Below are 21,378 nucleotides of genomic sequence, written 5' to 3' on the forward strand. Positions count from 1 at the left end.
TGGTTTTCCCCTCCCTTTTTCTGTACTCCTGCTCTAATAAGGGCAACCTGTCTATAAGAGAGTGAGGTTCCTACCAGCACAGTTCTTGGCCATCTTCTCTAGATCATCCTTGGTTTCAGCATGGATTTGCAGACAGGTCTATTCTGGGCTGCGGGCTCATATACTCCGCTTCCATTTGACACGCCACTTGCCTAAATCTCAGGTGTCTAACTCAGGTGGCCCAGACTGACTCCCAAAAGCTTTCTTCCCAAACCTACTCCTCTTACAGGCAGGGATACCACATTCAACCCAGTTGCTCAAACCAAAAAACAAGTCATCCTACTCTTTTCTTTTTTTTAATCTTACTTATTCATTTATGTATTTATTGTTATTTTTGGCTGTGCTGGGCCTTCTGTGCTGCACAGGCTTTCTTCCAGTTGTGGCAAACAGGAGCTTCTCTTCGTTGCGGTGTGCAAGCTCCTCGTTGCAGTGGCTTCTCTTGTGGAGCACAGGCTCTAGGGCACACAGGCTCCGTAACTGTGGCTCCTGGGCTCCAGAGCACAGGCTCAACAGTTGTGGCGCACAGTCTTAGTTGCTCTGCATCATGTGGAATCTTCCCGGATCAAGGATTGAACCTGGGTCTCCTGCTTTGGCAGGCGGATTCTTTACCACTGAGTCACTAGGGAAGCCACATCCTACTCTTTTTTTTCTCTCCACTTAAATACGTCATAGCCTTCTGCAGCCAGAGCAATCGTCTAGAACATAGCAACCTACTCTCAGGTACGTGGCACAAGAGCTCCTAAAATCCTTGGAATGTCCTTAGCATTAGGAATGACAAGTGTCTTTGGTATGCTGCTGAAATGACTCTTGGCTGAGAGGTCCTGAGACAGCTCCAGTATGGGGCTGGTCACGAGAAAGACCAGGATTTTCAGCTCTGCCACAGCCCTCCACTTCAAATCTTGTCCCACCTCCAGCAGGAGAGAGGGGCTGAAGGCTGAGATCAATCACCAATGGTTGAATCAATCGTGCCTGAATAATGAAACCTTCATAAAATCCTAACTGATTATGTTTGGAGAACTTCCAGGTTGGTAAACAGATTGAAGTGCTGGAAGGATGGTATACTCAAAGAAGGCATGGAAGCTCCAAGCACTCACTCACACACACACACACACACACACACACACACACACACACACACACACACACCATGCCTTGCCCTATGCACCTCTTCCATCTGGCTGTTCCTGAATTGTGTTCTTTGTAATAAACCATATTGATAATTACATTAAATGTTAATGGACTAAACACTCCAATTAAAAGGCAGAGAGTATCAGATTGCATTTTAAAATACAAGTCTCAACTCAATGCACTCTACAGAAGACATATTTTAACTCTATAAAGATATTTTATAAGCTGTAAGCATAAGGAGCTTAAAGTGGCTGTATTAATATCAGAAAAATTAGACTTCAAGACAACAAATATTACCAGAGATAAGGAGAGACATCTCATAATGATAATAGGGTCAATTCACCAGGAAGATCTAACAATCCTAAATACGGATGCACCTATTACCAAAATCCTTCCAACAGCCCATGAAGCCTCCTCGAGCTGCAGCTTACCTTGACAACTTCACCCCGTGCCATTCTCTCCTGCCACTTTGCCTTCTTCTCTAGCTCAAATCATGCACACACTTTTCCATCCTCTGAGCTCTGCATCACTTTAATCCTCTCTTGCTTCCAACTTTTACCTTTTACTTCTCTCACTTCAACTTTTCTTCTTTAGGGTCTGAGCCTAAATATCACTTTCTCTAAGAATTTTCCTTTGACTGCCTCCCAGACAGGAGGCTGAAATATACTTGTGTGCTTCCTTCACCCGCTGCCTGTGTCAGGACTTGAATTACTATCTCATGTCTCTGTCTCCTGCTGGATTATATTCGTGGAAGCCAGGACTGTACATTTTTTCTTGGCTGCTCTAATCCCAAGTCTCAATTACTATACATATAGTTAAAAACATGAGGAATGAGGGACTTCCTTGGTGGTGAGTGGTTGAGACTCTGTCTTCCGATGCAGGGGGTGTGGGTTTGAACCCTGGTCGGGGAGCTACGATCCCATATGCCTGCCTTGTGGGCAAAATACCAAAACACAAAACAGAAGCAATATATAACAAATTCTATAAAGATTTTTAAAGTGGTCCACACACACAAAAATTCTTTAAAAAAATGAATAAGGTCTGGGCTGAGGTTCTGGAACTCATCCATTGGGTTTTAGAACTCATACTCTGTAGTATCTGGTCTTCTGAATGGGACGAACTAAGTAGGATACAGTCAGGAAACAGTTTTTCTCCTTCTGCTGCCCTCCAGGACACCCTGTCAGGTCGTGCTCTCTTCCCCTCTCCTGAGAGGCACCTCAGGTAGATACCACACTCTTTTAGTCCCTTTGAGGCACTCTAAGCACAGATTCTCAGGCAACAAGTTGTTCTGTCCTTTGAAATCAAAACTTCTTCCTTGTTCTTCCACTCTTCTAATCTCAAAGCTGTTCTGACAACTCCAGAGCTGAAGTAGGGAGAGGACCAATGAGATGACAAGGGGCGAAGGCCTTTGTACTTAGCTGATGCTCTTTCTGGCCTCTGGCTTTGTCCTAACGCCTGCTCTTTTGTGGGAGGGGTTAGTCGGTCCTTCAGGTATCTCCAGCTTACTGCATACTGCCCTAATGCAGGCATTTTTATTGGAGTATAGTTGATGTACAATGTTGTGTTAGCTTCTGCTGTACAGCAAAGTGAGTCAGTTATCCACATACATGTTGTTGTTCAGTCACTAAGCCCATGTGACCTCATGGATCAAAGCATAATGGGCTTCCCTGTCCTTCACTATCTCCTGGAGTTTGCTGAAACTCATGTCCATTGAGTCGGTGATGCCATCCAATCATTTCATTCTCCATCACCCACTTCTCCTCCTGCCCTCAATCTTTTCCAGCATCAGGGTCTTTCCAATGAGTCGGCTCTTTGCATCAGGTAGCCGAAGTACTGCAGCTTCAGCTTCAGCATCAGTCCTTCCACTGAATATTCAGGACTGATTTCCTTTAGGATGGACTGGTTTGGTTTCTTTGCAGTTGAAGGGACTCTCAAGAGTCTTCTCCAGCACCATAATTCAGAAGTATCAGTTCTTCAGCAATCAGTCTTCTATATGGTCTAAATCTCACATCCATATATGACTATTGGAAAAACCATAGCTTTGACTATACAGACTTTTGTTGGCAAAGTGAGGTCTCTGCTTTTTATATGCTGTCTAGGTTTGTCATAGCTTGCCTTCCAAGGAGCAAGCATCTTTTTAATTTCAAGTATATCACCCTTTTTTTTTTAGATTATTTTCCCATAAAGGACATTATAGGTATTGAGTAGAGTTCCCTGTTCTTATTATTTATTATATACAGAGAGTAGCGTGCACATGTCAATCCCAGTCTCCCAATTTATCCCTCCAATCCCTTTCCCCACTGGTAACCGTAAGTTCTGTATCAGTGACTCTGTTTTGTAAGTTAAGTTCATTTGTATCATTTTTTTTTAGATTCTACATGTAAGTGATATCATATGGTATCTGTCTTTCTCTGTCTAACTTGCTTCACTTAGTGTGATAATCTCTAGGTCCATCCATGCTGCTGCCAACGGCACTATTTCATTCTTTTTATGGCTGAGTAATATTCCATTATATGTAAGTACTATATCTTCTTTATCCATTCACCTCTCAATGGACGTTTAGGTTGCTTCCATGTCTTGGCTATTGTAAATAGTGCTGTTATGATCACCAGGGTACATGTATCTTTTTAAAGTGAGTTTTCTCTGGATATATACCCAGGACTGGGATTGGTGGGTCATATGGTAGTTCTGCCCAGGTAGCTCAGTGGTAAAGAATCTGCCTGCCAAGTGGGAGATGCGGGTTCAATCCCTGGGTCAGAAAGATCCCCTGGAGAAGGAAACGACAACCCACTCCAGTATTCTTGCCTGGGAAATCCCATGGACAGAGGAGCCTGGCAGGCTACAGTCTATGGGGTCACAAAAGAGTTGAATATGACGTAGCGACTAAACAACAACAATGGTAGTTGTATTTTTAGTTTTCTAAACCACCCTATTATTCTCCATATGGTTGTACCAATTTACATTCCCACCAACAATACAGGAGGGCTCCCTTTGCGCCATACCCTCTTCCGCATTTATTGTTTGTAGACTTTTTGATGATGGCCATTCTGACCAGTGTGAAGTCATACCTCATTGTAGTTCTGATTTACATTTCTGCTGATTTCTTGCTATAGCTCCAGCCTCTCCGTTGGAATTCTTCCTTCCTTCATAGCTGAGGTCCCTTCAGATGCTCAGCTACCCTCCAGAGTGTAACTATCCCACAGCTGATGAAAGTACGGCTACTCCAACTGCTGGTCTCTCGTGCTCATTCGGCCATCAAGCACTGCTCCAGGTAGGAGGCAGATGGCAGTCCTCTTGATCTCTAAATTCCAGGTAACATGTCAGGCTCAATTCATGCCACCTTGGTGGCAGCTGGGGTTGGCTGGCATGTTTCTACTGTTCACCAGGCTGAGCCATAGGCTCCCAGCTCCCGGCACCAGAATTCTCTCCAGGAGGTTCACCTGAAGGGCCTCTTACTTGGTTTCCTGTGAATGCCTTTGGAACAGTCTTTTCCTCTGACACTCACACCACTGCCCCATCACCTTCTCTTAGATAGCCTGAGGTGGGTAATGGAGTTGAAGGTCCAAGATCATTTTGGCCATCTCCTAAGAAGTGCTGCTTTAGATCGTGGGGATATTTATCACTCCCTGTTTTTCACTCTGAGGCTTTAGACAAAATTGCCAGGCACAGATGAGGTCCTGCTTTGTATCCAGTTATACCTCTCAACCTCACTGCCTGCTCTAGTTTAATATGAAGAATTTGAAGATGCATTAAGAAGTCAGACAGAGAAAGACAAGTATGATATCACTTATATGTGGAAGCTAAAAAACAAACAAGTGAATCTGACAGAGACTCACAGAGACACAGAGAACAAACTAGTGGTGACTGGTGAGGAGAGGGAAGGGGGAGGGACAGAATGCGGGAGGGAATTAAGAGGTACAAACTACATGGATAAAATAAAATAAGCTACAAGGATATGTTATACAACACAGGGAATATAGCCAATAGCTTATGGTAACTATAACTGGAGTAGAGTATAACATTTAAAAATTGTAAATCACTATGTTGTACACTCAAAACTTACAGACTGTACATTAACTACGCGTGCTAAGTCACTTCTATTGTGTCTGACTCTTTGTGACTCTATGGACTGTAGCCCGCCAGGCTCCTCTGTCCATGGGGATTCTCCAGGCAAGAACACTTGGAGTGGGTTGCCGTGCCCTCCTCCAGGGCATCTTCCAGACCCAGGAACCAAAGAGATGTGGATCTCTTACATCTCCTGCATTGTTAGGCAGGTTCTCTACCATTAGTGCTACCTGGGAAGCCCACATTAACTATACCTCCAAAAAAAAAAAAAAGAATATGAAGATACAGAACACTCAGGAGACGTCTAGGAGACAGATACAAAAATGTCACAGAACTCTGCTTCTCATGTTGGAGGATATGGATAGATAGACACTAGAAGTCATAGCATACCCATCTTGAACATCAATTTTCATATTAAAACACACACAGATCTGTCATGAAGTAAAATGAACAATTTTGGAGGGGGTAAAAAACAGAAGCTTTTAAATAAATTTAGTTTACCATCAGCCAATTTATCTACAGATTCTAGGGATGGTACATGGAAACACTTGAGAATTTTTTGAGAGAAGTATTTTGGAGATAGCTGAGTCCTTAAAAAATGGGTGCTACCCTTCTGGAAGTTGTCAGGAATACTGTTGAGGCAAATGGAGAAATACTGTAGAGAAAGTAGGTCACCTTGACTGCTCCATAAACCAGCTGAGAGAAACTTTCTAAGCCTTCTTTTTAATACTGGTTACTTCTGGTTACTCTTGAAAAAGCAGGTCTGGATCTGTAGATCAGGAGCAAATACCAACAGAGTTTTCGTTTGAGTATGATTTTCTGTGTGTTTGTTCTTTCGAAGATTGCCTGAGCTATGTTTGTTGTTTCTGTCTGCCCAACAGCAAAACAAAAACAAAACACCTTGAAAATAACTGGGTCATTTGTAGTGGCATGGATGGACCTAGAGTCTGTCATACAGAGTGATGCAAATCAGAAAGAAAAAATCAAGCGCATATATATATATCCATATGGAATCTGGAAAAATGGCACAGATGAGCCTATTTGCTGGCAGGAACACAGATGAAGAAGCAGAGAACAAACTTTTGGACAAACCAGGGGAAAGAGAGGGTAAAATGAATTGAGCAGCATGGACACATATATACACTGCTGCTGCTGCTGCTGCTGCTAAGTCACTTCAGTCGTGTCCGACTCTGTGCGACCCCACAGACAGCAGCCCACCAAGGCTCCCCCGTCCCTGGGATTCTCCAGGCAAGAACACTGGAGTGGGTTGCCATTTCCTTCTCCAATGCATGAAAGTGAAAAGTGAAAGGGAAGTCGCTCAGTCGTGTCCGACCCTCAGCGACCCCAAGGACTACAGCCTTCCAGGCTCCTCCGTCCATGGGATTTTCCAGGCGAGCGTACTGGAGTGGGGTGCCACTGCCTTCTCCGCATATATACACTACCATGCATAAAATACCTAGTGGGAGAACAGCTCTGCAACACAGGGAGCTCAGCTCCTCGCGCTGTGATGACCTGGAGGCGTAGGAGGGGGTTGGGGTGGGAAGGAGGCTCAAGAGGGAAGGAATATATGTTTACTCATAGCTGATTCACATTGTTGTACACAGCAGAAACTAACACAACACTGTAAAGCCATTATACACCAATTATAAAACAAAATAAACAGAAACACCTTGAAAACAAAATATCAAGTGCCTGTAAGGAGCAAGGAAGAAGAGAGCCATGAAAACTGGCCTTCTCACTCCACCACAAACCTCAGAAGACTCAGTAGATGGGGTAGATTTGAAGGAGAAAAGAGAAACCGGCCAAATCTAAAGTGGGTAGCTGGGGCCTGAGGTGAAACCTTTAGGGGCCTAAAGAACGGGAAGACTTCATGGTTTCTTAGCACAAAACAAAACATAACATAACAGCCTCCAGCGATTTACGACCTCTGTTGAGCAAGCCAACTGCACTGGTAGAGAACAGCTCATCTCTAAATTTAACTTCCAATTCCCCCAAGAATTCATAGTCTTATGATGTACCTGGTTTTCCTTCCAATGCTATTGAGTAATGTGAATCAAGTTGCATGTGCTATTTTAATATGATGCCTACCTTTCTTAAGAATCTTCTTCACTTTCACATAGTTCCCCTGTTTGACATACTCATGAAGCTGTGCTTCCAAGGAGTCATTTCTTAAGGAACCAAGCTGAACAGGACAGGGGACTGGAAGGTGAACAGCCCGAGACATCCTGTTTCAAAAGAAAGCAACATACTTATTTCTAACTGAACCAGAAACGCAAGGAAAAATGTTCAATTCTTTCACATTTCTTTCACTTCTTGTCCATTTTCATTTATAATGAATAGGATTGGGGGACAAAGACCCCGAGCTCCTGAAGCGGGGGATCTGGGTTTGATCTCTGGTCGGGGAACTAAAATCCTGCATACCTTGCTGCTGCTGCTGCTAAGTCACTTCAGTCGTGTCCGACTCTGTGCGACCCCAAAGACGGCAGCCCACCAGGCTCCCCCATCCCTGGGATTCTGTAGGCAAGAACACTGGAGTGGATTGCCATTTCCTTCTCCGATGTATGAAAGTGAAAAGTCAAAGTGAAGTTGCTCAGTCGTGTCTGACTCTCAGTGACCCCATGGACTGCAGCCTACAGGCTCCTCTGTCCATGAGATTTTCCAGGCAAGAGTACTGGAGTGGGATACCATGAGGCATGGCCAAAATTAAATAAATAAAAATAAATTCTAAAAGATTAAATTTTATTCTCAATGTTACTGCTGAAATTGAAGAACTCAATATTTTTGTCAATTCCTGGGAGTGAAAATGGAGAAGGCAATGGCAACCTACTCCAGTGTTCTTGCCTTGAGAATCCCAGGGATGGGGGAGCCTGGTGGGCTGCAGTCTATGGGGTCGCACAGAGTCAGACACGAGTGAAGCAACTTAGCAGCAGCAGCAGGGAGTGAAAAAGTGATGATACCAAGAAGTAGAATTAGAAACACACATTTATTGCATCATCAAGACCATTAGGAGAGTATTAACTTGTGAGTGTGTGTTTTGTTTTGGCCTTGAGGCTTATGGGATCCTATTTCCCGGACCACGGATTGAACTCGAACTCTTGGCAGTGAAAGTGCAAAGTCCTAACTGCTGAACTACCAGGGAATTCCCAGGAGGGCATTCACTTTGAAAAGTTAGGGGACTTCTTTGGGGGTCAAGTGGCTAAGACTTGGCACTCCCAATGCAGGGTGCCCAGGTTTAATCCCTGGTAGGAGAACTAGATCTCACATGCCAAGACCAGAAGATCCCGCATGTTGCAAATAAGACCCAGTGCAGCCAAAATAAATACAAATAAATATTTTAAAAATTCTGCACCACAATAACTCTTGTCCAAAAAAGAACAAACAGTATACAAATGCAGACATTTATGTAGAGGGTAGACAGTCTGTGGACTGGGTTCAGAGTTCAGACTCTGGGTTCAGAGTTCAGACTCTGAAGTTCTCAACCTGGCTGTGTCACTTCCCTGTGTGACCTTGAAGAAATTATTTAACCTTTCATGGGCCTCAGTTTCCTCATCTATAAATGGGAGTACTCTGTAAAGTGCTTAGAACTCTGCCTGGAACCAAGGAACTGTCTATAGTTGTTAGCTGCTGTTATGCACACTAGAACCTATGCACACTAGAATGGTAACTACCATTTCACATCACCACCAGCAGTGAAAAAGGGTCCCAATTTTTCCAGATCTTCATCAATACTTAATTCTTGTTTTGTTCTAAATAATAGTCATTTTAGAATGTCCCTGATGGTCCAGTGGTCAAGAATCCACCTATCAATGCACAGAACCTGGATTGGATCCCTGGTCTGGGAAGATTCCACATGCCTTGGGGCAACTAGGTCCCTGGGCATCAACTGCTGAGCCCACACTCTACAAGAAACCCTCCCACTGCAACAAAGTGGCCCCCATTTCCCCAACTAGAGAAAAACCTCCAGCAGTAACTAAGACCCAGTGATGGCAAAAATAATTATTTTTAAAGTGATTTTAACGTTGACCTTTAAAAAAATTTTATTTGCATTTACACCAATATATGACATTTTGACTTAAAATATTCAAATCTTCAGACCTGCTTGTTTCATACGTCTCCTAAAGCTGCAAAAATTAAGCGTCGACTGTTAATCATGTTTATGCTAACTTCCACTTCCTATGTACTTTTCAGTTTACCTCCTTTTAGAATTCTTTTCCAGTCACCCTCAGAGATTCTCTTTTTTAAAAAAATACCATTGTAGAGTAATAGCGTTTAAAACGGTTCTGAACATTACTAAAGCATATTTTTAACCAACCAGCTCCTGCAACTATTTAATCGGTAATTCCCCCTGAAAACTGCAGCTAAACGAACATTTCAGTACTGTAAATTCGGCCGACTAACCCAGTAAGACTCAAGAGAAGACTCTTGAGAGTCCCTTGGACTGCAAGGAGATCCAACCAGTCCATCCTAAAGGAGATCAGTCCTGGGTGTTCTTTCGGAAAGTGAAAGTGAAGTCGCTCAGCTCAGTCATGTCCGATTCTTTTCGACCCCACGGACTGTAGCCTACCAGGCTCCTCTGTCCATGAGATTCTCCAGGCAAGAATACTACAGTGAGTTGCCATTTCCTTCTCCAGGGAATCTTCCCGAACCAGGGATCGAACCCTGGTCTCCTGAATTGGAGGCAGATGCTTTAACCTCTGAGCCACCAAGACTGATGCTAAAGCTGAAACTCCAATACTTCGGCCACCTCATGCGAAGAGTTGACTCATTGGAAAAGACTCTGATGCTGGGAGGGATTGGGGGCAGGAGGAGAAGGGGACCACAGAGGATGAGATGGCTGGATGGGATCACGGACTCGATGGACGTGAGTTTGAGTGAACTCTGAGAGTTGGTGATGGACAGGGAGGCCTGGCCTGCTGCGATTCATGGGGTCACAAAGAGTCGGACACGACTGAGCGACTGAACTGAACCCAATAACTAAACGCATTTCGAGTCGCCCTGGTGGCTCAGACGGAAAGAATCGGCCCCCAATGAGGAGAGACCCTGGTTGGACTCCTGGGCTGGGAAGATCCGCTAGAGAAAAAATAGACTACCCACTTCAGTATTCTTGGGCTTTCTTTAGTAGCTCAATTGGTAAAGAATCCACCTGCAATACAGGATATCGGGATTTAGAAAATCCCCTGGAAAATGATAAATGCTACCCATCCTTACTCGCCTGAAAAACCCCACTGATTATAGTACATGGAGTCACTACTCCATATCTGCTGCTACTGTGAGACCTCACAAACAGCAGCCCACCAGATTCCACCGTCCCTGGTATTTTCCCAGGCAAGAGTACTGGAGCAAGGTACCATTGTCTTCTCCGACCCATACGTAATGTTAATCATACGGATGCACAAGCTTACTAGACCTCTACTGCTAAGTCACTTCAGTCGTGTCTGACACTGTACGGCCCTAGAAACAGCAGCCCTCCAGGATCCCCCGTGCCTGGGATTGTTCCAGGAAAGAACACTAGAGTGGGTTGCCACTTCCTTCCTCCAGTGCATTAAAATGAAGTCACTCAGCCGTATCCAACTTAAAAAGTCGACTACACTCTTTCAAGCTTCATCCATGCAAGAAGTTTTAGAGTAGAATATCATTACCTTATCCATACTAAATTTCTAACACCATATGACTTCTATTCTTAAACCCATATATAGTCAGGGGAGAGCGCGAACGCAGTCCCCCACTACCACAAATTATGCAGTCGAGTTTCCCACATTTGGGGAAATCGCAGGGGTCAGCACATCCGGAGTGCAATGGATAAGCCTCGCCCTGGGAAAACCACCTTCGTGATCATGGTATCTCCCCTGCCAGGTAAGTATGAGTTGCTGGCCCTGCCTGCCGCCTCAGCCTCACGTTCCAAACACTTCGCACTTACGGTCACTCGCTTCACCGCAACTCTACACCCTCACTTACGAAATAACGGCTTCTCCCAACTATAAAGGCCTGACGAGCACGTTGCCTGTACCGCAATATTTGCAAAATAATACAAATGCTTCATAGTACATGCTGAACAGGGCCAGCCGACGCCGAGCTCATTTACATACTCGGCGCACCTTAGTGACGTCACTCCGTAGCGCCGACTGAACCGGGGCCTCGTGATAGGCTGACTGACGGCCACGGAGGCGCTCGGGGCCTAATCCCCGGGGCCGGGCATGTGACCCACCTTTGTGACAGAAGAGATTGTCGGGAGGCGATGAGCTTTGCGACTGGGTGGGGCGGGAATAGTCGGAATTATCCAGGTGCGCCTAATGTAATCAAGGGCCCTTATAAAGAGGAAGCAGGAGGCAGGAGGCAGTTAAGAAGGCAGCTGTGGTGGCGGCGGCAACAACAGCGACGACGGTGACAGAGACGGAGGAAACAGAAGATGGCTGATTTCTTGAAAGGGCTGCCTGTCTACAACAAAAGCAATTTTAGTAGCTTCCATGCCAACTGTCTCTGCAAAGCCTCGAACCGACGTCCACCAGTCTACCTGCCCACTCAGGAGTACCCGTCTGAACAGATAATTTTGACAGAAAAAACAAACATTCTTTTGCGCTACCTACAACAGCAACGGGACAAAAAGAATGCCGCCGAGAAGAAAGACCAGCAGCAAGTGAACCTCGAGGCCGAGAGCTGGGCGTCCCCGTGCAAGATCCCACGGATCTACAGCCAGGACTGGGACGACTGGGACGAGGACCCTTGAAACTCACGGCCCCACTCAGACGCCTCCTGTGCTGGCTGCTGCTCGCCTGCCCGCCGGCCTGCCCACGCCCTACCGTTCACACCACTTCCAATATGATAAAGCCAATGTATTTATTTTCCTTGTGTTTTTATTGATGTTGTAAATTTAGCAACTTATGATTAAAGGGGATGACAGACCCACTAGTGTGATGTTGGTAGGTTTTTTTTTTTAAACAAACATTGTTATTGGCTGCCACCTCCTTCAGTTCCCCCTCCTCTTGTTCCCTAGTCCTCCTCTGGAAAACTGGAGCCTCTCTTCCAGGGTCTAGATTCGGGGCCCTGCTGCAGCTGGTCCTCATGGGTGGGGGCTCTTCTCTTGGTTTCCATCTACTGGTCCGGGTCTTAAACACTTCGCCTTGTCACAAGTTCCTCAGGGACTTACTCTGCCCAGACCTTGCTCTGAACTTGACTAAGTGGGAGAAGTCAGCTCTTGTTGTTCAGTCGCTAAGGCACCGACTCCATGGACTGCAGCATGCCAGGCTTCCCTGTCCTTCACTATCTCCCAGAAATTGCTCAAACTCACATCCATTGAGTTGGTGATGCCATCCAACCATCTCATCCTCTGTCGTCCCCTTCTCCCGCCTTCAATCTTTCCCAGCATCAGGGTCTTTTCTAATGAGTCGCTCTTTGCATCAGGTGGCCAAAGGACTGGAGCTTCAGCTTCAGCATCAGTCCTTCCAAAGAATTCTGAGTTAATTTCCTTTAGTATCCACTGGTTTGATCTCTTTGCTGTCCAAGGGACTCTCAAGAGTCTTCTCCAGCACCACAGTCTGAAAGCATCAATTTTTCAGCGCTCAGCTTTCTTTATGGTCCAACTCTCACATCCACATATGACTACTGGAAAACCCATAGCTTTGACTATACCGAACTTTGTCAGCAAAGTGATGTCTCTGCTCTTAAATACGCTGTATAGGTTTGTCACAACTTTTCTTCCAAGGAGTGTGTCTTTTAATTTCGTGGCTTAGCCTTTTCATTCCTTCTGGAGCTATTTCTCCACTCTTCCCCAGTAGCATATTGGGCACCTACCAACCTGGGGAGTTCATCTTTCAGTGTCCTATCTTTTTGCCTTTTCATACTGTTCATAGGGTTCTCAAGGCAAGAAGGCTGAAAGAGTTTGCCATTCCTTTCCTCAGTGGGCCACGTTTTGTCATAACTCTCCACCATGACCTGGCCATCTTGTGTGGCCAGAGCATGGCCCATAGCTTCACTGATTTACACAAGGCTGTGATCCATGTGATCATTTTGATCATTGTAGTTAAGTATCATCTCCATATCTTGAAGATCTAAGTATTTTTGTCAGGGACTAGTTTGGTGCACCATTTCCACCCTAATAAAAGGAGCTTTCTGATCTGGAAAAAATTTAAAAAGGTGGTGGATGGAAGGTTGATGTCAGCAGATGAAAAATTACTGGTTTTGAAAACACAGAAAGAGGACCATAAGGCCAGAATGTACAGAAGTAGTCTCCTACAGTCTTTCCCACAAAATAAAGAAAACAGCTCATTTCATTCTTAGAATAGTGAAAGTTTACTTTTAAACCATTTTTTAAAAATTCATTCAGTTGTGTTTGACTCTGTGACCCCATGAGCTATACAGTTGATGGAATACTCCAGGCCAGAATACAAGAGTGGGTAGCCTTTTTCCTGGAGAAGGCAATGGCACCCCACTCCAGCACTCTTGCCTGGAAAATCCCATGGACGGAGAAGCCTGGTGGGCTGCAGTCCATGGGGTCGCTAAGAGTCGGACACGACTGAGCAACTTTACTTTCACTTTTCACTTTCATGCATTGGAGAAGGTAATTCTTGCCTGGAGAATCCCAGGGACGGGGGAGCCTGGTGGGCTGCCGTCTATGGGGTCGAGCAGAGTCAGATACGACTGAAGTGACTTAGCAGCAGCCTTTTTCTTCTTCAGAGGATCTTCCCAGTCCAGGAATTGAACCCAGGTCTTCCGCATTGCTGGCAGATTCTTTACACGGGAAGCTGAATTAAACTCTTTGAAAGTGCATGGATTAAGCCCAGCAGATTTGTCTATCCAACTCTTTCGACCCAAATTCTCCAGGTCAGAGTTAGAATGAAGTAACCTATCCCTTTTCGAAAGGAATTTCCCAAACCAGGGATCAAACGCAGGTTTCGGCATTACAAAGAAATCCTTTACCAGCTAACACACAAAAGAAGTCCAAACCAGATTTTCCATACTGCAGGAAATTTGCTTATTGCCTCAGCCTCATAAACCCGAGACGACCACAAAAAAAGGAGTTACCAGAGCTCTAAAATTAGCATCTATGTCTTTTCTTGCACAAACCACGCCAGGGGAGAGCGCGAACGCAGTCCCCCACTACCACAAATTATGCAGTCGAGTTTCCCACATTTGGGGAAATCGCAGGGGTCAGCACATCCGGAGTGCAATGAATGAGCCTCGCCCTGGGAAAACCACCCTCGTGATCATGGTATCTCCCCTGCCAGGTAAGTATGAATTGTTAGCCTTGTCTGGGACGTCACCCTCGAACTCAGCACACAAGAGAGTTATGGTCAATTATATTCCAAGCTATTTCGGCCTTCGATGGGAACCTGAAGGATTATTGATTCGACAGTGACCAAAATACATCCTTTGGACGTTCAGGGGAAATTCTACCCGGCGAAAAACGAAATCGAGCCAGCAGCCACCGCTCCCCTCATCTACATATCCCCACCTCTTGTCCCTTGTCATTTGACGTCACTGCTTTTGGACAAGCGTCTAGTTCGTTCTAGCTCTGCCTGGCGCCGACCCCAAAGACCAAGTGTAGCTGAGATTTTTCAATTCTTCGTCTTCACAGACAGACGAAAAACTCGGTGGAGCTTCGTTACGGGTGTGGAGTCCGAGCAGCGTGCGGAGGGCAGAGCAGGGCACGGCGGGGCGCGGGCCTCACAGGAAGAGGGTCGCAGGATCGGTTGCTGAGTCTGAATCGCCGCTCCACTCTGTAACTAGGTGATACCCGCAAGTCTCTCTCAATCACCGTTTCCCAAAAGTGTAAAGTGGGAATAATACTGCATGCCTGCCTTACAGGGTTTCTGTGAGAGCTGAACAGAATGCGCGTCAAATGCGACCTCCAGCCTTGCCACCCCACCCAAGCCATTGCTCTCCTGGACAGGCGTCCGTGTCGTTGGGGTCACAAATACGACGTCTACAAGATTCAAGTCTTGCAGTTCTCAGCGCAAAGGCAAGCAGCATCTGGCCTGGATTGAGTAACAAAGCGAGTGCTCCTCTGTTCTTTTTAGACAGCGAAAATTGACAAGGCACTGTGTTTTTCTTTCTACCCTCGCTGGCTAGGCGCTCTGGGCAAAACAACTCTGCAGTAACTAAAAATAGTGTTAAGGGTTTAGTAGTGCCCAGGAGGCAAACCTTTTCCTCTATTCTATTAGAGTCTCTGGCCCAGCCTGAAAATTACATTGGAATACACAGTTTAACAGGACAAAACCATACTTTTATTTAACTGAAGTTTATCTGACACAAGAGCCCTCATAAGGAAATGAAGACCTAAAGAAGTGGAAACCTAAATGTTTTTATATTAAGTTGAACAAGAGAGAGACAATTGTGGAGAAGCACGTAGCACACATGCGGAAGTTAAAAAAGATAATGATTTTAACAAGACTTGTTTGTGCAGAAATCTCTGGGCGTTATCCCTCTTCTCTGGAATATTTCTTTCCCCTGTGTTAGAAAGGGAGGCCAGACCACTCTTCTTACATATTTGCTGTTTTTTAGTGCTTTGGGCTTAAAAATAATCCTTATGCTACAGTGACACAGTTGGAAGTGGCATATTTTGCATATTTGGCAGTTATTTTCCTCTTAGTCTGTATGATTTTATAAGTGCTTTGTTTTGTATTTTGGGAGGGTATTTTTATTTATTACAATAGTGATAAAATTTCCCCTGTAGGTAATCAGGAAAATACAGAAAAGCATTTAAGATGCTTAAAGGAAATGCATCAAAATGCAAAGTAACATATGTTAGTATAACACACAAGAATGGATTAATGTGTTTTTCCTACATATTCTGAAACATGACTATAATATTGGGTTTCCCTGGTGGCTCAGGGAAACTTTAACCCTAATTATATACATCTATTGCCCAAAGTATGTTCGTACATTTTGATCAGGAAGTGTCATTTAACTGTAGAAAGTAAGAGAAAGACAGTGTCCTGTGCACATGGTACTTATTATATAATTACAAAAAATCAAAATCACCCCCAAATTCTAGAATCAAAGCAGTAGGGAAGTGGAGTATTAAATATACAATAGTAAGAACATGAAAGGCACATTATATTCTAGTGAACAACATGAAAGACAAAAGGTTAAGAGGAAAAAAAGATAGGAAATGGTATGTATACCATGACTGCAATTTTGTAAAGATGTATATCCTTAAGGAAAAGTACTGTAAAGAAGTGCACTGAAATGATATCGGTGTGACAGGTTGTGAAATACAGGGGGCAGACTTTCAATAATATTGTTAGACTCTTTTTTCTTCATAATGAGAAGACCAAGTCCTGGTGGAACCACTATAAGAAATATGTGGCACCATATTTAGTTCTAAACACAGGCTTTAGTATCAGATACTCTTAGGTTCAAATTGTGATTTTACCATATTTTAGGTATCTGTGCTTGATTTTACCCTCTCAAAACAATGATAATTATTAGCGCATTCAACATGCCAGCAAATTTGGAAAACTCAGCAGTGGTACAGGACTGGAAAAGGTCAGTTTTCATTCCAATCCCAAAGAAAGGTAATGCTAAAGAATGTTCAAACTACCGCACGACTGCACTCATTTCACACGCTAGCAAAGTAATGCTCAAAATTCTCCAAGCTAGGCTTCAACAATACATGAACCAGAACTTCCATGTTCAAGCTGGATTTAGAAAAGGCAGAGGAACCAGAGATCAAATTGCCAACATCCACGAGACTATAGAGAAAGCAAGGGAATTCCAGAGAAACATCTACTTCTTCTTCACTGACTATGTTAAAGCCTTTGACTGTGTGGATCAAAATAAACTGTGGAAAATTCTTTAAAAGATGGAATATCAGACCAACTTACCTGCCTCCTGAGAAACTCATATGCAGCTCAAGAAGCAGCAGTTAGAACCAGACATAGAACAGCAGACTGGTTCAAAATTAGGAGAGGAGTATGTCAAGATTGTGCATTGTCACTCTGCCCGTTTAACATCTATGCAGAGTACATCATTCGAAATGCCAGGCTGAATGAAGCTCAAGCTGGAATCAAGATTGCCAGGAGAAGTATCAACAACCTCAGATATGCAGATGACACCACCCTAATGTCAGGAATTGAAGAGGAACAAAAGAGCCTCTTGATGAAGGTGATAGAGGTAAAGTGAAAACAACTGGCTTAAAACTCAACATTCAAAAAACTAAGACCATGGCATCTGGTCCCATCTTTAATGGCAAACAGACGGGGAAACAATGATAGACTTTATTTTCTTGTGCTCCAAAATCACTGCAGATGCTAACTGCAGCCGTGAAATTAAAAGATGCTTGCTCCTTGGAAGCAAAGCTATGACAAACATAGACCGTGTATTTAAAAGCAGAGACATTACTTTGCCTACAAAGGTCTGTATAGTCAAAGCTATGGTTTCTCCAGTAGTCATGTATGGATGGGAAAGTTGGATCATAAAGAAGCCTGAGCACCAAAGAATTAATGCTTTTCAACTGTGATGTTGGAGAAGACTCTTGAGAGTCCCTTGGACTGCAAGATCAAACCAATCAATCCTAAAGGAAATCAACCCTGAGTATTCATTGGAGTGAGATGCTGAAGCCAGTACTCTGGCCACCTGATTCAAACAGCTGACTCACTGGAAAAGACTCTGATGCTGGGAAAGACTGAGGCTAGAAGAAGGGGACAACAGAGGATGAAATGGTTGGATGGCATCGCAGACTCAATGGACGTGAGTTTGAGCAAGCTCTGGGAGCTGGTGAAGGACAGGGAAGCCTGGTGCTGCAGTCCATGGGGTCGCAAAGAGTTGGACATGACTGGGCAACTGAACAACAATAATAATAATTATAGTGAATGTATGTCCATATGTGTGTGTATATATATATACACATATTAATATATTGACACACAGAATAAAACAGCTCGTGACCAACTACGTCAAGGCCCCAGATAAGCCTGGGTGGAGAGGCGCAGCCCGCCCCTCCGCAGAGCCGGCGTTTGGAGCTCCTGCACTCCTGGGGAGGGGCAGCACCGGCACACACCCACCTCTCTCAGACCATGGCTGCCTCTGCCAACTAAGACGTTCTGTCCCAACAGGCATGGCGCTCAGTCTGTGAGTCTCACCCCATCTCTGAATTTCCACTCATATCTTTGCCTCATGGGAGTCAAAGAGAGAGTGTGTTCAGAAATATAATGTGTGGCAGTAATTTCTGAAAGCTGCCTTTTGTTATATAAGCTCACTGAGCAGGTCTGACGGTTAAGAAGTCCATGGTGCTGACAACGGAATCTAAATGTCTATCACCAGCCTGAGCAACTCTATGGACACTCTACACACATACACCCCCTATGTTTCGGGGAGCCAAACCCATTCTGAGGCACTTCAGATGTAACACTGGCCCTGGTTTTACATTTCCCATCCACAGGGCTCTGCAGTATAAACCATAGTCACTCTACTTAGCCACCTGCTAGGTACTGTCATCCACAAAGTGTGACCCAGCCCACCTCAGTTATATGTTATAATTTCATTATTGATCTACCATTCTAATTTCATTCCAGATGGTTTGCTGTCCATGGTATTGCTGTTTCCATGAATGCCAGGCTGGCCACAGCGCTGAGTCCTCTATGACTGTGTCCCCCCAAGGTATGCTTTCACAGACATTCTAAGGCTGTTCTTGCTATGCTGAGGAAGTCTTTCTCTTTTAAAAAAACTTTTTTATTGGCGTATAGTTGACTTATAATGTATTAGCTTCTACTGCACAGCAAAGTGAATCAGCAATGCATCTACACAGATCCACTCTTCTTAAGACTATTTTCCCACAGAGGCCATTACAGAGTATTGAGGAGAGCTCCCTGTGTTATACAATAAAGCCTCATGGGAACTTCATTTCTGATGACCACATTGCCTACTCCAGTATTTTCAACATTCACAAAGTATCCATGAGTTTCTATGAGTGCCACTCATGATGAAAAAAAAACAAAAACCTGTTCTCAAGTTGCTGCTGCTGCTGCTAAGTCGCTTCAGTCGTGTCCGACTGTGCGACCCCATGGACAGCAGCCTACCAGGCTCCTCTGTCCGTGGGATTTTCCAGGCAAGAGTACTGGAGTGGGGTGCCATCGCCTTCTCAGTCTCAAGCTGTGACTCATATGAAACTAGTCACTTACAGCCACCTATACCTAAGGTGCCAGCAACTAGCCTAAGGCATTGGAGATACTAAGGGTAATCGTGTGGAGATAGTCTCCCTGTAATAAATAAGATCACAAACTGTAGAGGAATTAGACCCGCCAGAATTAGAGGAAGCAAGCAATGAGCACCAATCAAAGGGCTAAGGACCACATTATGACTGAAGGGTCCTATACACCTTTGTCTTTGTGGACCCTTCCTCCATGAAAAACGTACTAATATAAAAAGATTACCTTGTTATATACATTTTCTTCCACCTAAAAATCCATCTTTTTTTCTTCTGATTTTAAAAGAAGCACCTTATGCAGCACTGTGCCTTCAGTACCGAGTAATGTTTCAGTCCATCTTAGATTCTGTGGCAGTTTGGGTGGATCCCAGGCAGCTACAAGTGAGAGCTGAGTGTCACAGATTGATGAGGGAAGGCAGGGCATTCCAGGAAGGCGAAGCATGTTACAGAAGTAATACAGCAAGCCCTCCTGGAGACTTTTCCAAAATAAGGGAGAAATGATGGCCAACAGAATATAATGTGAACAACATGTAATTTTACAAGTTTTGGTAACCACATATAAAAGGCTAAAAGAACTGAAAATAGTTTTAATAACATGCCTTTCTTATCCCCATACACCCAAAATGGTATATAACTGCAAAATATAACCAGCCTAAAAAAAATTGAGACATTGTAACGCTCCAAAACTAAAGATGTTCAAAACCATTCAGGTAAACTCAGGTCCTAAAGCTCAGACAGCTGAAGTTAAATAAACAATCCTGACAAAACCCAAAAGGCCTGTACCTGGCAGAAGAACGTTTCATAGTGGTTTAGTATTTAAGATCTCTATTTCACTACGTCTGTGTATTGTACTCACCACCACCCACCTACCTTATGTGATATAACCCCTTCAGCATTAGAGATGAGCCACTAGACCCCTTCTAGAAAACATCTTGAGCGATTTGTCTTTAAGATACAAAGAGGACAGGGGAAAGCACCAACACAGTCCCCCACTACCACAAATTATGCAACCGAGTTATTCACATCTGGGGAAATCGCTGGGGTCAGCTCATCTAGGGTGCAACGGATGAGCCTCGCCCCGGGAAAACCACCCGACCCTGGTTATCTTCCCCGAGGCTGACCTTGGCACTACCCGCTGCTGCGCACACCACTATATTAAGGTCTGGGTCACTCCTGAAACGATCCCACTTGACCTTTATCTTAGCGATCCAAATAAACATAGTTTCGAACTATATTTTAGTATTGTTAATAGATAACCCCGTCTTTCCGGGGAATGCCATTCCAAACGCCCTGAGCCATCCCTGTGCCTACACCACCGCGCCCCCTGCCGGCCGCTTCCTCCAACAACTCGCCGCGCCCGCATCCTTTCCCGACAGAAACCCACCGCGTCCCAAGGCAGGCTAACTGCAGGTCCCCGGATCTCCCAGTGTGGAGTCCCATGGGGCACACCCACGCGGAAGAGTTGTTCAGTCGTCAGTCGACTTCATCCTTGCCTGGCTCCCAACGCTTCAGACCAGATCAGGGAGAGGAGCCGGGCATCCGACTCGAGAATATCTTGGCTACAGGCTTGAGGCTGGACTCCGGTGTTCAAGCTGCACGATTCGAGATAAGCTTCTCCTCTCAGAATCAGTTTGTGCAGAATGAAGAGGAAACAGCTAGTGAGATCCCTCACTGAGCGCAGGCCTCACCCAGGCTTTATCTCCTGCCCCTGCTCTGTTCACATCCCCCATCCGCCTCTCAGAATGGGCAGAATCCTCAGGGAATAGACGGAGTCCATCCCTACCGTTGCCCTCTGGATTTTTCCTTTCTCCTCATCTCTGTGTTTGGCTAAGTTATATATATATATATCCTGTTTTGTTGCTATTCTATTCTCCCAGCATTTTATGTTTTGAACCAAGGTAAGTTTCTCTTGCCTCCTGACTACTTATTGACAGAGGGGAGTCTGACCTTTCAGGTCTCTAGATTCTTCAGACTCTAGATACCATGTGACCCACTAGCCCCTC

General features: G+C 44.7%; 2 protein-coding genes, 2 non-coding genes and 1 pseudogene across 4 annotated transcripts in view; 1 reads left to right on the top strand and 4 right to left on the bottom strand.

Moving 5' to 3' along the window:
• The window catches only part of TEX14 (testis expressed 14, intercellular bridge forming factor), a 113,273-nt gene extending 101,995 nt beyond the window's left edge, over nt 1-11,278 (bottom strand). Inside the window, exons 1-2 of the mRNA XM_052658163.1 lie at nt 11,188-11,278; nt 7,321-7,457 (exon numbers count right to left, since the gene is read on the bottom strand). Of these exons, the coding sequence (XP_052514123.1) occupies nt 7,321-7,456 (136 nt within the window). The 5' untranslated portion in view covers nt 7,457; nt 11,188-11,278. The remainder of the gene's footprint in view (nt 1-7,320; nt 7,458-11,187) is intronic.
• Nucleotides 10,930-11,093, bottom strand: LOC128065801 (U1 spliceosomal RNA). The gene has a single exon (XR_008201170.1). It is a non-coding gene; the product is annotated as a U1 spliceosomal RNA (small nuclear RNA).
• A 151-nt stretch (nt 11,279-11,429) lies between the features above and the next one.
• LOC128065379 (DET1- and DDB1-associated protein 1-like) lies at nt 11,430-12,105 on the top strand. The gene has a single exon (XM_052658566.1). It carries the CDS (start codon nt 11,639-11,641, stop codon nt 11,954-11,956), a length of 318 nt encoding a protein of 105 aa, XP_052514526.1. The 5' UTR covers nt 11,430-11,638; the 3' UTR covers nt 11,957-12,105.
• A 2,192-nt stretch (nt 12,106-14,297) lies between these two features.
• LOC128065712 (U1 spliceosomal RNA) lies at nt 14,298-14,461 on the bottom strand. The gene has a single exon (XR_008201094.1). It is a non-coding gene; the product is annotated as a U1 spliceosomal RNA (small nuclear RNA).
• A 5,878-nt stretch (nt 14,462-20,339) lies between these two features.
• On the bottom strand, nt 20,340-20,483 carry LOC128065758 (uncharacterized; annotated as a pseudogene).
• Nucleotides 20,484-21,378: the final 895 nt, after the last annotated feature.

This window comes from Budorcas taxicolor, chromosome 19 (genome assembly GCF_023091745.1).
Source record: "Budorcas taxicolor isolate Tak-1 chromosome 19, Takin1.1, whole genome shotgun sequence".
NCBI classification, from domain to species: Eukaryota; Metazoa; Chordata; class Mammalia; order Artiodactyla; family Bovidae; genus Budorcas; species Budorcas taxicolor.